General features: G+C 48.8%; 1 protein-coding gene across 3 annotated transcripts in view; it reads right to left on the reverse strand.

Moving 5' to 3' along the window:
- Positions 1 to 1,697: 1,697 nt before the first annotated feature.
- Positions 1,698 to 14,433, reverse strand: part of LOC143962173 (phospholipid scramblase 3-like) — a 46,971-nt gene continuing 34,235 nt past the window's right edge. For 2 of the 3 annotated variants that reach the window (XM_077471502.1, XM_077471503.1), the window contains exons 3-7: positions 12,182 to 12,209; positions 11,451 to 11,635; positions 8,277 to 8,438; positions 3,572 to 3,733; positions 1,698 to 2,209 (exon numbers count right to left, since the gene is read on the reverse strand). In XM_077471502.1, the coding sequence (XP_077327628.1) occupies positions 2,150 to 2,209; positions 3,572 to 3,733; positions 8,277 to 8,438; positions 11,451 to 11,635; positions 12,182 to 12,209 (597 nt within the window). In that variant the 3' untranslated portion in view covers positions 1,698 to 2,149. Of the gene's footprint in view, positions 2,210 to 3,571; positions 3,734 to 8,276; positions 8,439 to 11,450; positions 11,636 to 12,181; positions 12,210 to 14,433 lie in introns of those variants that run through there. The other variant, XM_077471501.1, reaches the window with a different exon arrangement.

A 14,433-nucleotide genomic window follows, 5' to 3' on the forward strand; every position in this document is an offset into this window, starting at 1 on the left:
ATTCTGGGAAGGATAGGTGCACTGCAGAGGAGACTGAGAAGGATAGGTGCTCTGAAGGAGAGGGTTCTAAAACTAATAGGTGCATTGCAGAAAAGGAGGCTGATTAAGATAGATGCACTGCGGAGGAGGAGACTGAGAAGGGTGGTGCCATGAAGGAGAGGGCGCTGAGAAGTATGAGTAGAAGTCTGAAGAGGTCTAGGGACAAATGCACTGCAGAGGAGGAGACTGCGAAGGGTAGATGCACTGCAGAGGAGGAGACTGAGCAGGATAGGTGCACTGCATGGGAGGTTTTGGAGATGGATAGGTGCACTGCAGGGGAGGGTTCTGAGAAGGATAGGTGCACTGCAGGGGAGGCTTCTAAGAAGGATAGGTGCACTGCAGGGGAGGCTTCTAAGAAGGATAGGTGCACTGCAGAGGAGGATTCTGGGAAGGATAGGTGCACTGCACAGGAGACTGAGAAGGATAGGTGCTCTGAAGGAGAGGGTTCTAAAACGGATTGGTGCACTGCAGAAAAGGAGACTGAGAAAGATAGATGCACTGCGGAGGAGGAGACTGAGAAGGGTGGTGCCATGAAGGAAAGGGCTCTGAGAAGTATGAGTAGAAGTCTGAAGAGGTCTAAGGACAAATGCACTGCAGAGGAGGAGACTGCGAAGGGTAGATGCACTGCAGGGGAGGTTTCGGAGGGGGATAGGTGCACTGCAGGGGAGGTTTCAGAGAAGGATAGGTGCACTGCAGGGGAGGGTTCTGAGAAGGATAGGTGCACTGCAGAGGAGGGTTCTGAGAAGAATAGGTGCACTGCAGGGGAGGGTTCTGAGAAGAATAGGTGCACTGAAGGCGAGGGCACTGAGAAGGATGGGTACAAGTGTGAAGGGGTCGAAGAATAATAAGTGCACTGCAGAGGAGGAAACTGAGAAGAAGACGTATGCCACAGAAGAGGAGAATCAGAAGGATAAGTATACTGAAGAGGAGGGGGCCTAGGGATTTGAGAAGGATGGGTACAGTGAAGGGGCCTAAGAAGGACAGGTGAACTGCAGGGGAGGGTCCTGAGAAGGATGGGGCCACTGAAGGGGATTAAGAAGAATAGATGCAATGCAGGGGAGGAGACTGGAAAGGATAGGTGCACTCCAGGGAGGGAAGTGAGAAGTATAAATGGACTGGAGATGGGGGGAGACTGTGGAGCATGGGTGCACAGAAGGGGTGGGGACTGTGGAGGATGGGTGAACAGAAGGGGAGGGGACTGTGGAGGATGGGTGCACAGAAGGGGAGGGGACTGAGGAGGATTAGTACACAGAAGGGGAGGGGACTGTGGAGGATTAGTACACAGAAGGGGAGGGGACTGTGGAGGATGGGTGAACAGAAGGGGAGGGGTCCTATCATCCCACCCAGTGTTATTTCTGATATAGTGCCCCCCTCCACCCCTTGCTGTGTCTGGGTCCCAGGAATGCATACACACTGCAGGACAGAGGACCAAATCTAGACTGTCCCCTCCAAAATCGGGACTGTCTCCTCCAAAATCAGGACTGTCCCCTCCAAAAATCAGGACCGTCTCCTCCAAAATCGGGACTGTCCCCTCCAAAATCGGGACTGTCCCCTCCAAATCAGGACTGTCTCCTTCTCTACATGTTTTGGTCTAAATAACAAGCTTTTCTTTTTATTATGTGGAAACAAAACAAATTTTATTTGTGTATTCTGATCAGAACCAAAAAAAAAAAAAAAACATTTGTATCCATATATACATACAGTGTATACCCTTCATCTATCAGATCAATGTGAAACATTTTAGATGAATATTTGGGATTTATTTTCAGCCAGCAGGCGGCGCTCTGGTCTTCTTTTAACCTGTAAACCTTCCATCCTTCTCAGCCGTGCTGAAGGAAACTCCTCTTATTTAGTCTCAAATCAAAAGCAGGCAATTGTACTCTTTAGCTAAAACACAGAACACTGGGAGTCATTTGTCGTGTGATATATATCCTATACACATACATAGTATACATATACATTTCTAAATCATATATAATAAAATTGACCCTTGTAGGTTTCTTGGATTGTTAGGAAAGTTAAAACCAGAGGACCTTCATACATCCAGTTCATTCTCTGTATTTCATGTACAGAACACGTATGTCTGCGCTTTGGCTGGGATATCCTCCAATCAGCGTCGACGCGCAACTCGGGCCTGTTCTTGGCGCTTGCACTTTTCAATCAGAAGGTCCTGAAAGAAACAGAGGAGTTCCGGTCACCCCCAAATAAATGTCCAATGACTTCCAATGAAAATCTTAAATGATATCTAAAGGTATAACTGTTTTTTATTTTTGGTGGAAGAGGGAAGGGTGGGACCCTCTGTCAGGATTTAATTGCTGACCGTGTCCCCTCTGGTGAGATCCATCCCCTCAATTTACCCTGGTAAAGTGATAAGAAAATCCCACATTTTGAGTTGTCACCAGAATAGGAAAAGAAAGGAAAACCCTAAACGGGGACACCTGTTCTGATGACAACCATCTAAGATAACACAGGAAGTGTACAGAGGACACGGGACAGATAACACAGGAAGTGTACAGAGGACACGGGACAGATAACACAGAAAGTGTACAGAGGACACGGGACAGATAACACAGAAAGTGTACAGAGGACACGGGTCAGATAACACAGGAAGTGTACAGAGGACACGGGTCAGATAACACAGGAAGTGTACAGAGGACACGGGACAGATAACACAGAAAGTGTACAGAGGACACGGGTCAGATAACACAGAAAGTGTACAGAGGACACGGGTCAGATAACACAGGAAGTGTACAGAGGACACGGGACAGATAACACAGAAAGTGTACAGAGGACACGGGTCAGATAACACAGGAAGTGTACAGAGGACACGGGTCAGATAACACAGGAAGTGTACAGAGGACACGGGACAGATAACACAGAAAGTGTACAGAGGACACGGGTCAGATAACACAGAAAGTGTACAGAGGACACGGGTCAGATAACACAGGGAGTGTACAGAGGACACGGGACAGATAACACAGGGAGTGTACAGAGGACACGGGACAGATAACACAGGAAGTGTACAGAGGACACGGGACAGATAACACAGGAAGTGTACAGAGGACACGGGACAGATAACACAGGAAGTGTACAGAGGACTCGGGACAGATAACACAGAAAGTGTACAGAGGACACGGGTCAGATAACACAGGAAGTGTACAGAGGACACGGGACAGATAACACAGAAAGTGTACAGAGGACACGGGTCAGATAACACAGAAAGTGTACAGAGGACACGGGTCAGATAACACAGGGAGTGTACAGAGGACACGGGACAGATAACACAGGAAGTGTACAGAGGACATGGGACAGATAACACAGGAAGTGTACAGAGGACATGGGACAGATAACACAGGAAGTGTACAGAGGACACGGGTCAGATAACACAGGAAGTGTACAGAGGACACGGGACAGATAACACAGGAAGTGTACAGAGTACATGAAAATGGGACAAGGATTCAGTACAGATAAACTCATTGCAGTGTTTTTTCCATCCTCACACTCATTGCACTCATCCCAGGCTCAGACTCACAATGAATAGGGCGGAGGCCATTATCATGGCTTTCATGGAGACATGGAGGTCTATCGGGAAATCCATGGTATAGTTGTCTTTATAGCCTAACAACTCGTGGCTTAACCCCCGCCACACACGTGTGATGACCCCGATTTGTGTTATTCTATCAGCAGAGAGAATCTGGAGGGAGAAGAGAGGGAATCATTATGACCACCAGAGTGTTTACATGGAGAACATCAATCATAAGATGAGAGGACATTACACTTTTCTACTGTAAAGGTTTAAATATTAGCCCTTGTACACACGGTCTACTAGCCTGAACGTAGTCCCGTCGTAACGAAATAACGTCATCACGTTATGTACAATTGGATTTCCCGACAACTTAGTCCGACCGTGTGTATGCAACATCACTTCCGGACCTCTTCCGGAATTAATCCGTCGGAATTACTCCGACGGATTTGGTTGTCGGAATCTCCGACCGCGTGTATAAGGGTTTACAGTACCTCTACCTAGTAAATTCTTTAAATATTACTGAATCTTTCTATACTGGACAAAGTGTGAAACTTCCCTTAAATGACTCCCATACCTCATAATTATTCCATTTTGGGGAGACATGTTCAGTTTAATAGAGCCCCTCCCCCAATTTGGCATTTGTCTCTCTTCTCTAAAATATCTCTCAGAGAAGTCTCCATGAGTCTGACTTCTTCCTCCTTCATAGAACTCCATACTTCCTTCTACTTCCCTTCAGAGGCCACCAAAGACATTGTAGGGTGAAGAAGAAGGTTCAAGCTGATGAATTAAATCTACGTAAAAAATTTTCATTTTGGAAGATTTCCCCTAAATTCAGGGAAGTACCTAGAGCATTTGGCACCCGGGGCGGATCCAATATCTGCCCCCCCCCCCACGTTAAAATGTAAAAACACCCCACTGTGCCTCTTGCATACCTCAGCATTCTTCAATATCTCTTTGTTACTAGTGTGTACCCCCACTCCACAACTGCACCCCTGGACCCCTTTAAATTACACAGCACCCTGCACCTCTGGACCCCTATACATTACAAGCCCCCCCTGCACCTCTGGACCCCTTTACATTACACAGCACGCTGCACCTCTGGATCTCTTTACATTACACAGCCCCCTGCACCCCTGGACCCCTTTACATTACACAGCACCCTGCACCTCTGGACCCCTTTACATTAACACAGTCCCCCTGCACCTCTGGACCCCTTTACATTACACAACCCCCTGCACCTCTGGATCCCTTTATATTACACAGTCCCCCCTGCACCTCTGGACCCCTTTACATTACACAGCCCCCCTGCACTTCTGGATCCCTTTACATTACACAACACTCTGCACCTCTGGACCCCTTTACATTACACAGCACCCTGCTCCTCTGGACCCATTTGCATTATACAGCACCCTGCATCACTGGACTCCTTTACATTACACAGCCCCCTGCACCTCTGGACCCCTTTACATTACACAGCACCCTGAATCACTGGACCCCTTTAAATTACACAGCCCCCCCACTGCTCTGGACCTCCTGTATGTTACACAGACCCCCCTCTTAAAAGCAGACACCGCCTCAGTGCAGACACCCCCCCCCCTCAGTGCAGACCCCCCCTCCCCATTCAGAAACTCAGATCGGCGGCACATCCACAGAACATCCCCTCCCCCTCTGTGCACATAAACAGAGAGGAGGGGGAGGCGGCTTCACCCGGCTGTGCCTGTGTGATGTCAGGTGTTCTATCGAGAACTACCGAACACCAGTGACCAGGACCACTCAGACAGCCCGTGGTCCCGAGAGGAGGGGATGGATTGTGCAGCTCTGTCACCCCGCACCCTCCCCCTTTGTAGCACCATTGTAGCTGCCTCTCCCTGCTGCTCTTATCTGTCGCTGCCTAAAGCCACCCCGCGGCGCTGTCACCGCTTCAGTTGCGCAGGGGGGTAGCGCCGGCATGAGATCCCCCCCCAGTGTGTAGTACCCGGGGCGGCCCGCCCCCCCACTTGGTACTCCACTGCCTCAATTCCTGTTCTGATGGCAACTCAAATTTTTGGATTTCCTAACATTTTCCTGACTTTGCCATTTATATGTACCCCGTGTAAAAGAATGTCTTTAGTGGTTGAGTTTATTGTGCAGTTATGTACTGATAAGCTTCAGTGGACATCGTTACAGCAAATATTAAATATTGGAATCCTGCAGATTCAGAGGTGACCAGAATTGTGAGGCACACAGAAAACTCCAAAGTGCAGTGTGATTATTCAGTATACTATCTAGTAAAATTCTTGTGTATTGCTGACCATCACACATATATGAGCTTGTTGGATATATGGCCGTTTATATGAAGTTGACCCCCCCCCCCATTGTTGCTATAACATCCTCTACTTTTCTAGGAAGACCTTCCACAAGATTTTGGAGGGTGTCTGTGGGAATGTATGCCCATTGGTGCAATTAGGTCATAATGTTGGATGAGAAAACCTTGCTCACCATTGATGTTCCAATTCACCCCAAAGCTGTTAAATAGGGATGAGGTCGGGGCTCTGTGCAGGACACTCACGTTCCTCCACAACAGACTCGTCAAAATATGTCTTTACAAAGCTGGCTTTGTATGCAGGGGAACAGTCAAGGTGGAACAGAATAGGGTCTTCACCAAACTGTTCCACAAGGCTCGAAGAGAACAATTGTCTACAATGTCTTTCTAATGCCGCGTACACATTAGACTATCCGGCGGACTTAGTATGGCGGACAAACCGCCGGAAAGTCCGCCGGACTTTCCGAACAAGCGGACCTGCCCACACACGCCCGGACTATGACAGGAGTCCGCCGTACTTTTGAAATGAACGGACTTGCCCACACACGGCGGAAAGTCAGTTCATTTTGAACGTGGCTCCAGGTAGCCGGGACTAGCACAGGAAGTCAATGTCACCGCCTTCGGCGGCCAGATTGACATGTCGCTGGCCCAGTCACCTGGTATGGACTTAAAGGGGAAGCCCTACACCAAAAAAACGGCATGGGGTCCCCCCTAGGTCCATATGAGACCCTTATCCGAGCACGCTACCTGGCCGGTCAGGAAAGAGGGTGGGGACAAGCGAGCGCCCTGTGGCCCCCCCACCCTGAAGCACCTTGCCCCCATGTTGATGAGGGCAAGGGTCTCTTCCCGACAACCCTGGCCGTTGGTTGTTGGGGTCTGCGGGTGGGGGGCTTATCAGAATCCGGGAGCCCCCTTAAATAAGGGGGCCCCAGATCCTGGCCTCCCACCCTATGTGAATGAGTATTGGGGTACCATGTACCCCTACCCATTCGCCTGTGAAAAAAAGTGTAAAAATAAAACACAGCTCCGGTGGTCTTCTTCCATCTTGGGGGGGTCTTCTCGCCAGACTCCTCCGTTATCTTCTGCTCTTTTACTAGCTCTTTCACTAGCGGAGGAGCCCGGCTTTCTTCTTCCTCGCCGCCGCCGTCCGGGGGTCTTCTTCCGACTTCGGTGGTCTTGCCCCCCTCTTCGGTTCTTCTTGCTGGGCCTCCACTCCTTCTTCCAGCTCTTTTACTAGCCGTGGCCCGGTCTTCTGTCGCCGCAAGACCCCCCCAAGACGGAAAAAGACCACCGGAGCTGTGCAATAAATCATTTTTCCAATAAGTTGATATGGACGTAGGGGGAGCCCCACGCCGTTTTTTTCAGCGTAGGGCTTCCCCTTTAAGTCCATACCAGGTGACAGGGCCAGCGCCGAAGGCGGCGACATTGACTTCCTGCGCTAGTCTCGTCTACCTGGAGCCGCATTCAAAATGAACAGACTTTTCTCCGTGTGCGGGAAAGTCCGTTCATTTCAAAAGTCCGGTGGATTAGCACACACGCGGCTGGATTGTCCACCGGACTCGCAGTCTGGCGGACGATTTTTGAGTCAAAACTACTTTGTAAGTCCGCCGGACTTTTGGCGAACCAAGTCCAAGGGATAGTTTGATTGGGTGTACGCGCCATATGATATAGTATTAACAGAACCCTCCACTGGAGACACGTAAGCTCAATCATTTGGAGGCCTTCCATGTAAAACTGAGTCTGACCATATATTATGAATACAATGATTCAGTCAAACAAAGAACCATGACCAAAGGATACAGTCTGGAACACAATAGATGGGGTAACAGGTAACAAGAGGCAAAAGTGGGTGGTGGGACAGGCCAGGGACCTGAGTTAAATGCCAAGACACTGAGAGCAAGGTTGGGTGGAGATATATAGTCTCCAGGTAGCCAGTAGCCAGGTGGTAACGATGTTGTGTAGTCAACTGCTTGGAGACATCCACTGAAGGCTACAGGACTTAGAAGCCCATTTATAATAGAGCCCATTCATGAAATGCAGGCTTGCAATGCATGGACTACATGAGAATACAGATTGCTCTCCTAACACAGCAGAGAGAACTCTTGCAGAACTTACTGCAACTATTGCCACCTTGCACTATAACATTTCAAGAACAACTGGCTTGTCCTTGAATTTTCAGCTGAGGCTACAAATGTTAAAAAATAAGAATGGCAAGAATGGCAAAAAAAAAGGCATTTAAGATGTGAAGACGTTTCTCTTCCTTTCCTTTCCATCAATAACAAAATAATGAAAGCCCATAGCAGGCAGGAAGCATGGCGGATATCCCCACCTCAGCCACACAGCAGAGGCAACCTGATGAAAGTATTATTTCCAAAAAGTAAAGAATTTGGCTCTTGTTGATAGACTGACCTTATAATGGAGGTCAGACATGAAGCCTTCCCCCCATCCTGGACCTTTCACATTAAGACACACAAGTCCCGATGGATCCAAGATGTCGAAACTTAAGGTGAAACTTGTCCACTCTTGCATTATGTAACCGAGGATCTCCCCGGAGGAACTGGAGACCTGCAACTATAATAATACATTGTCACAAGATGTTTTCTAATGAGTTTGTTCATCATATCCACATCTGTACTCGGACGGTCCAGCAGGTTTATCTGGACCCATTACTTGTCAATAATCACCAGTCCTAAAGAAAAGCAACATTTATAAACAGCTTTAGTGGACCAAATCTTGTAACCAGCTCCACCTAAATGACGGTGTTTTATATCCCATATATCCATATAGTCCACAAAGCTGTGCATTTGTTCACCAATCTTAGAGGGCCATATGTTGTACCACAACAGTCCTAGAGGCCATTATTTTGTACTTCACCAGCACTAGAAATCCATTCGTTCCTTCTTACCAACCTTGAGTTCCATGGCTTTGATATAACTGGTTTTATAAGTTTGTGCTTTATATCTAACCAGTCTTAGAAGACCAAGGCTTTTAGCTTCAAGGCCTTAGTGTTTCAAGTCGTATCGCAACAGTTGTTTAAGATCATCCAATTATCTAACCATACATTGTATCTAACTAGTCCTAGAGGACCATATCAACTGAATATTACACCAGTTGTTGAAGATCATCCAACTAGCTAACCGTACATTGAATCTAGCTAGTCCTAGAGGACCATGCCCAGGGCTGGACTGGGACAGAAATTTGGCCCTGGACTTCATCCAGACCGGCCCACTTACATTTTGAGTGTCCCATCACCAGCCCCCTTACATCAGAGTGTCCCATCAGCAGCCCCCTTACATACGAGTGTCCTATCAGCACCCCCTTACATCAGAGTGTCCCAACAGCACCCCTTACATCAGAGTGTCCCATCACCAGCCCCCTTACATCAGAGTGTCCCATCAGCACCCCCTTACATCAGAGTGTCCCATCAGCAGCCCCCTTAGATCAGAGTGTCCCATTAGCAGCCCCCTTACATACGAGTGTCCTATCAGCACCCCCTTACATCAGAGTGTCCCATCAGCAGCCCCCTTAGATCAGAGTGTCCTATCAGCACCCCCTTACATCAGAGTGTCCCATCAGCAGCCCCCTTAGATCAGAGTGTCCCATTAGCAGCCCCCTTAGATCAGAGTGTCCCATCAGAAGCCCCCTTACATACGAGTGTCCTATCAGCACCCCCTTACATCAGAGTGTCCCATCAGCAGCCCCCTTACATACGAGTGTCCTATCAGCACCCCCTTACATCAGAGTGTCCCATCAGCAGCCCCCTTAGATCAGAGTGTCCCATTAGCAGCCCCCTTAGATCAGAGTGTCCCATCAGAAGCCCCCTTAGATCAGAGTGTCCCATCAGCAGCCCCCTTAGATCAGAGTGTCCCATCAGCAGCCCCCTTATATCCGAGTGTCCCATCAGCAGCCCCCTTAGATCAGAGTGTCCCATCAGCAGCTCCCTTAGATCAGAGTGTCCCATCAGCAGCCCCCTTACATCAGAGTGTCCCATCAGCACCCCCTTACATCAGAGTGTCCCATCAGCAGCCCCCTTACATCAGAGTGTCTCATCAGCAGCCCCCTTACATCAGAGTGTCCCATCAGCACCCCCTTACATCAGAGTGTCTCATCAGCACCCCCTTACATCAGAGTGTTGCCAACATCAGCCCCCTTACATCAGAGTGTCCCATCAGCACCCCCTTACATCAGAGTGTCCCATTAGCACCCCCTTACATCAGAGTGTCCCATCACCAGTCCCCTTACATCAGAGTGTCCCATCAGCAGCCCCCTTACATCAGAGTGTCCCATCAGCACCCCTTACATCAGAGTGTCCCATCAGCACCCCCTTACATCAGAGTGTCCCATCACCAGCCCCCTTACATCAGAGTGTCCCATCAGCAGCCCCCTTACATCAGAGTGTCCCATCAGCACCCCTTACATCAGAGTGTCCCATCACCAGCCCCCTTACATCAGAGTGTCCCATCAGCAGCCCCCTTACATCAGAGTGTCCCATCAGCACCCCTTACATCAGAGTGTCCCATCAGCACCCCCTTACATCAGAGTGTCCCATCAGCACCCCCTTACATCAGAGTGTCCCATCAGCACCCCCTTACATCAGAGTGTCCCATCACCAGCCCCCTTACATCAGAGTGTCCCATCAGCAGCCCCCTTACATCAGAGTGTCCCATCAGCACCCCTTACATCAGAGTGTCCCATCAGCACCCCCTTACATCAGAGTGTCCCATCAGCACCCCCTTACATCAGAGTGTCCCATCACCAGCCCCCTTACATCAGAGTGTCCCATCACCAGCCCCCTTACATCAGAGTGTCCCATCAGCAGCCCCCTTACATCAGAGTGTCCCATCAGCACCCCCTTATATCAGAGTGTCTCATCAGCAGCCCCCTTACATCAGAGTGTCCCACCAGCACCCCCTTACATCAGAGTGTCCCATCAGCACCCCCTTACATCAGAGTGTCCCATCAGCACCCCCTTACATCAGAGTGTCCCATCAGCAGCCCCCTTACGTCAGAGTGTCCCATCAGCACCCCCTTACATCAGAGTGTCCCATCAGCACCCCTTACATCAGAGTGTCCCATCAGCACCCCCTTACATCAGAGTGTCCCATCAGCACCCCTTACATCAGAGTGTCCCAGGCTATTATCCTAAATAGGGTTCTGGTGTAGATTTTTAATTTGGACCCTACACACACACATACAAAAAATACAAACTTGTGGGATCCTCTAGAAATCCACGAGTCCCTTATCTAGACCAGGAAAGGGGGATAGTGATTGTGCACCCCCTTCCTCTGGTACCATATCAGGCAACATGCTCTTAACATTGAGAGGATACCTTGCCAGGAAGGAGAGGCAGCAAAGATCTGTGACAAAGCATCCTGTCCCCATGATCTTGGGGACAAGGGCCTCATTATTGCATCCCTAGCCCAGTGGAAGTAGGGATCTGCAACTAATTCTAGAGGTCTATGTTTTGTATGTTATTAGAGGGTTGTAGCATATAAGAAATGGACCAAGACATAGAACATACAATGTATGCTACTTAAGGGGTTGTCACAAGTCCCTTATGTATGGTTAAGCAGTCTTTCATACCTTGGTGTCACAGGTACAGCACTCGAAAGGCACAAGAAGGTTGAGGACATTATATCCTTGGGTGTTGGCAACCCTGCAATCCATCTGAGGGCCACAACACTCCCGCTGCTCAGTGGCTTGGTACACAAGTTGGCCATCGGTGCCAAACAAATCATACGTGTTATAGTTCTGGAATATAACGTTCCCTGAAATGATAGAATTATAAGAAGAAATTATAGAATAAGATCAAATGTCTCTGAGATTCTGCAAAAATAAATTAAAATAGACAAAATGTTTCTCATCTACCCTTCCTATAATCCAAATATATAAAGAAACACCAATCCAAGCGAATGTTATTTCCTTAGCTTCTCCCATCAGTAGGATTTACTATCTAAGTAAGAAATGGACACTACAGCTCCACCTGCTGGCTGAGTATTAAAATAATCAATATAAAATGTATTGTAAAATATTTAAAACTATAGATCTGATAATACATAAAGCAATGCACAAAATGACATTGTATTCTAGTTAAAACAAAAATAGTCTAATGGGTTATATCTGGAGATGTAAACAGCTCTGCCATTAAGAGCAGCAGGAAACGTTCTCAGTTAAACTGATTATTTCATTGAACATAAGAAGGAAACACTGGCTACACTTGTAGATGATCTTGGTAATTGTTGGAAGACTAATGAAGAGCCGGGGCAATGAAAGTAATGCTCACGTTTTACAAATTAAAAAGTAACAGAACTTACTTGTCTTTTTCATGAAGAGTCCATTGACCTGTTAAACAGAACAAAGAGGAGTCAAAAGCATATTCCTAGTAAACTTAACCAACACTCTCATGTCCATCGATGCCTCCTTGTCTAAAAGATGTGTGGGGCAGGTACCTGGGTGATGGTCGGGTCAGGTGTCAGAGTTGAGTAGATGGGTGCCTAGAGTGATGAGATGGGAGTCTGGTATGAGGGATGGGTGTTAGAGATAAGTTCTGAGGGTGATGGGATGAGAGTCTGGGGTGGTGGATGGGTGACAAGGTTGAGTAGATGAGTGCCTAGAGTGATAGGATAGGAATCTGGGGTGATGGATGAGTGTCAGGGTTGAGTAGATGGGTGCCCAGGGTGATGGGATAGGAGCCTGGGGTGATGGATGGATGCCAAGGGTGATGGGATGAGAGTCTGGGGTGATGGACAGATGTCAGGGTTGAGTAGATGGGTGCCTAGGGTGATGGGATAGGAGTCTTGGGTGATGAATGAGTGCCAAGGTTGATGGGATGAGAGTCTGGAGTGATAGATGGGTGTCAAGGTTGAGTAGATGGGTGCCTAAAGTGATGGAATGGAAGTTTGGGGTGATGGATGGGCATCTGGATTAAGTAGATGGGTGCCTAGGGTGATAGGATTGGAGTCTGGGTTGAAGCATGAGTGTCAGGGATGAGTTGATAAGATCCTAGGGTGATAGGATGGGAGTCTGGGGTAATGGATGGGTGTCAAGGTTGAGTAGACGAGTGCCTAGAGTGATAGGATGGGAATCTGGGGTGATGTGGTGGATGTCAGGGTTGAGTAGATATGTGCCTAGAGTGATGAGATGGAAGTCTGGGACTAGGGATGGGTGTCAGGGATGATTAGATAAGTGCTGATGGTGAAGGGGTTGGAGTCTCAGGTGGTGGATGGGTGACAAGGTTGAGTAGATGAGTGCCTAGTGTGATAGCATAGGAATCAGGGGTGATGGATGGGTGTCAGTGTTGAGTAGATGGGCACCCAGGGTGATGGGATAGGAGCCTGGGGTGATGGATGGGTGCCAAGGGTGATGGGATGAGAGTCTAGGGTGATGTGATGGGTGTCAGGGTTGAGTAGATGGGTGCCTGGGGTGATGGATAGATGCCAAGGGTGATGGGATGAGAGTCTGGGGTGATGGGATGGGTATCAGGGTTCAGTAAATGAGTGCCCAGGGTGATTGGATGGGAGTCTGGGGTGATGGATGGGTGTCAGAAATGAGTAGATGATTGCCAAGGGTGATGGGATGAGAGTTGGGGGTAATGAATTGGTGTCAGGGTTGAGAAGATGGGTTCCTAAGGTGATGTGATAAAAGTTTGGGGTGATGGATGGGTGTCAAGGTTGAGTAGATGGGTGCCTAGAGTGATAGGATTGGAATCTGGGTTGAAGCATTGGTGTCAGGGATGAGTTGATATGATCCTAGGGTTATAGGATGGGAGTCTTGGGAAGTGGATGGGTGTCAGGGTTGGGTAGATGGGTGCCTAGGCTGATGGGATGGGAGTCTGGGATGATGGATGGATGTCAGGGTTGGGTAGATGGATGCCTAGGGTGATGTGATGGGAGTCTGGGGTGATGGATGGATGTCAGGATTGGGTAGATGGGTGCCTAGGGTGATGTGATGGGAGTCTGGGGTGATGGATGGATGTTGTGGATCAGTAGATGAATGCTCAGGGGGATGGGATTGGAGCCTAGGGTGATGGGATGAGAGTCTAGGGTGATGTGATGGGTGTCAGGGTTGAGTAGATGGGTGCCTGGGGTGATGGATAGGTGCCAAGGGTGATGGGATGAGAGTCCGGGGTGATGTGATGGGTGTCAGGGTTCAGTAAATGAGTGCCCAGGGTGATTGGATGGGAGTCTGGGGTGATGGATGGGTGTCAGAGATGAGTAGATAGGTTCCTAAGGTGATGTGATAGAAGTTTGGGGTGATGGATGGGTGTCAAGGTTGGGTAGATGGGTGCCTAGGGTGATAGGATTGGAGTCTGGGTTGAAGCATGGGTGTCAGGGATGAGTTGATACGATCCTAGGGTTATAGGATGGGAGTCTGGGGAAATGGGTGGGTGTCAGGGTTGGGTAGATGGGTGCCTAGGCTGATGGGATGGGAGTCTGGGGTGGTGGCTGGATGTCAGGGTTGGGTAGATGGGTGCCTAGGGTGATGTGATGGGAGTCTGGGGTGATGGATGGATGTCAGGGTTGGGTAGATGGGTGCATAGGGTGATGTGATGGGAATCTGGGGTGAT

The sequence above is a fragment of the Lithobates pipiens genome, unplaced genomic scaffold (assembly GCF_037356315.1).
Source record: "Lithobates pipiens isolate NorthernLeopardFrog02 unplaced genomic scaffold, aLitPip1_a1.2 Scaffold_8, whole genome shotgun sequence".
In the NCBI taxonomy this organism is placed as follows: Eukaryota; Metazoa; Chordata; class Amphibia; order Anura; family Ranidae; genus Lithobates; species Lithobates pipiens.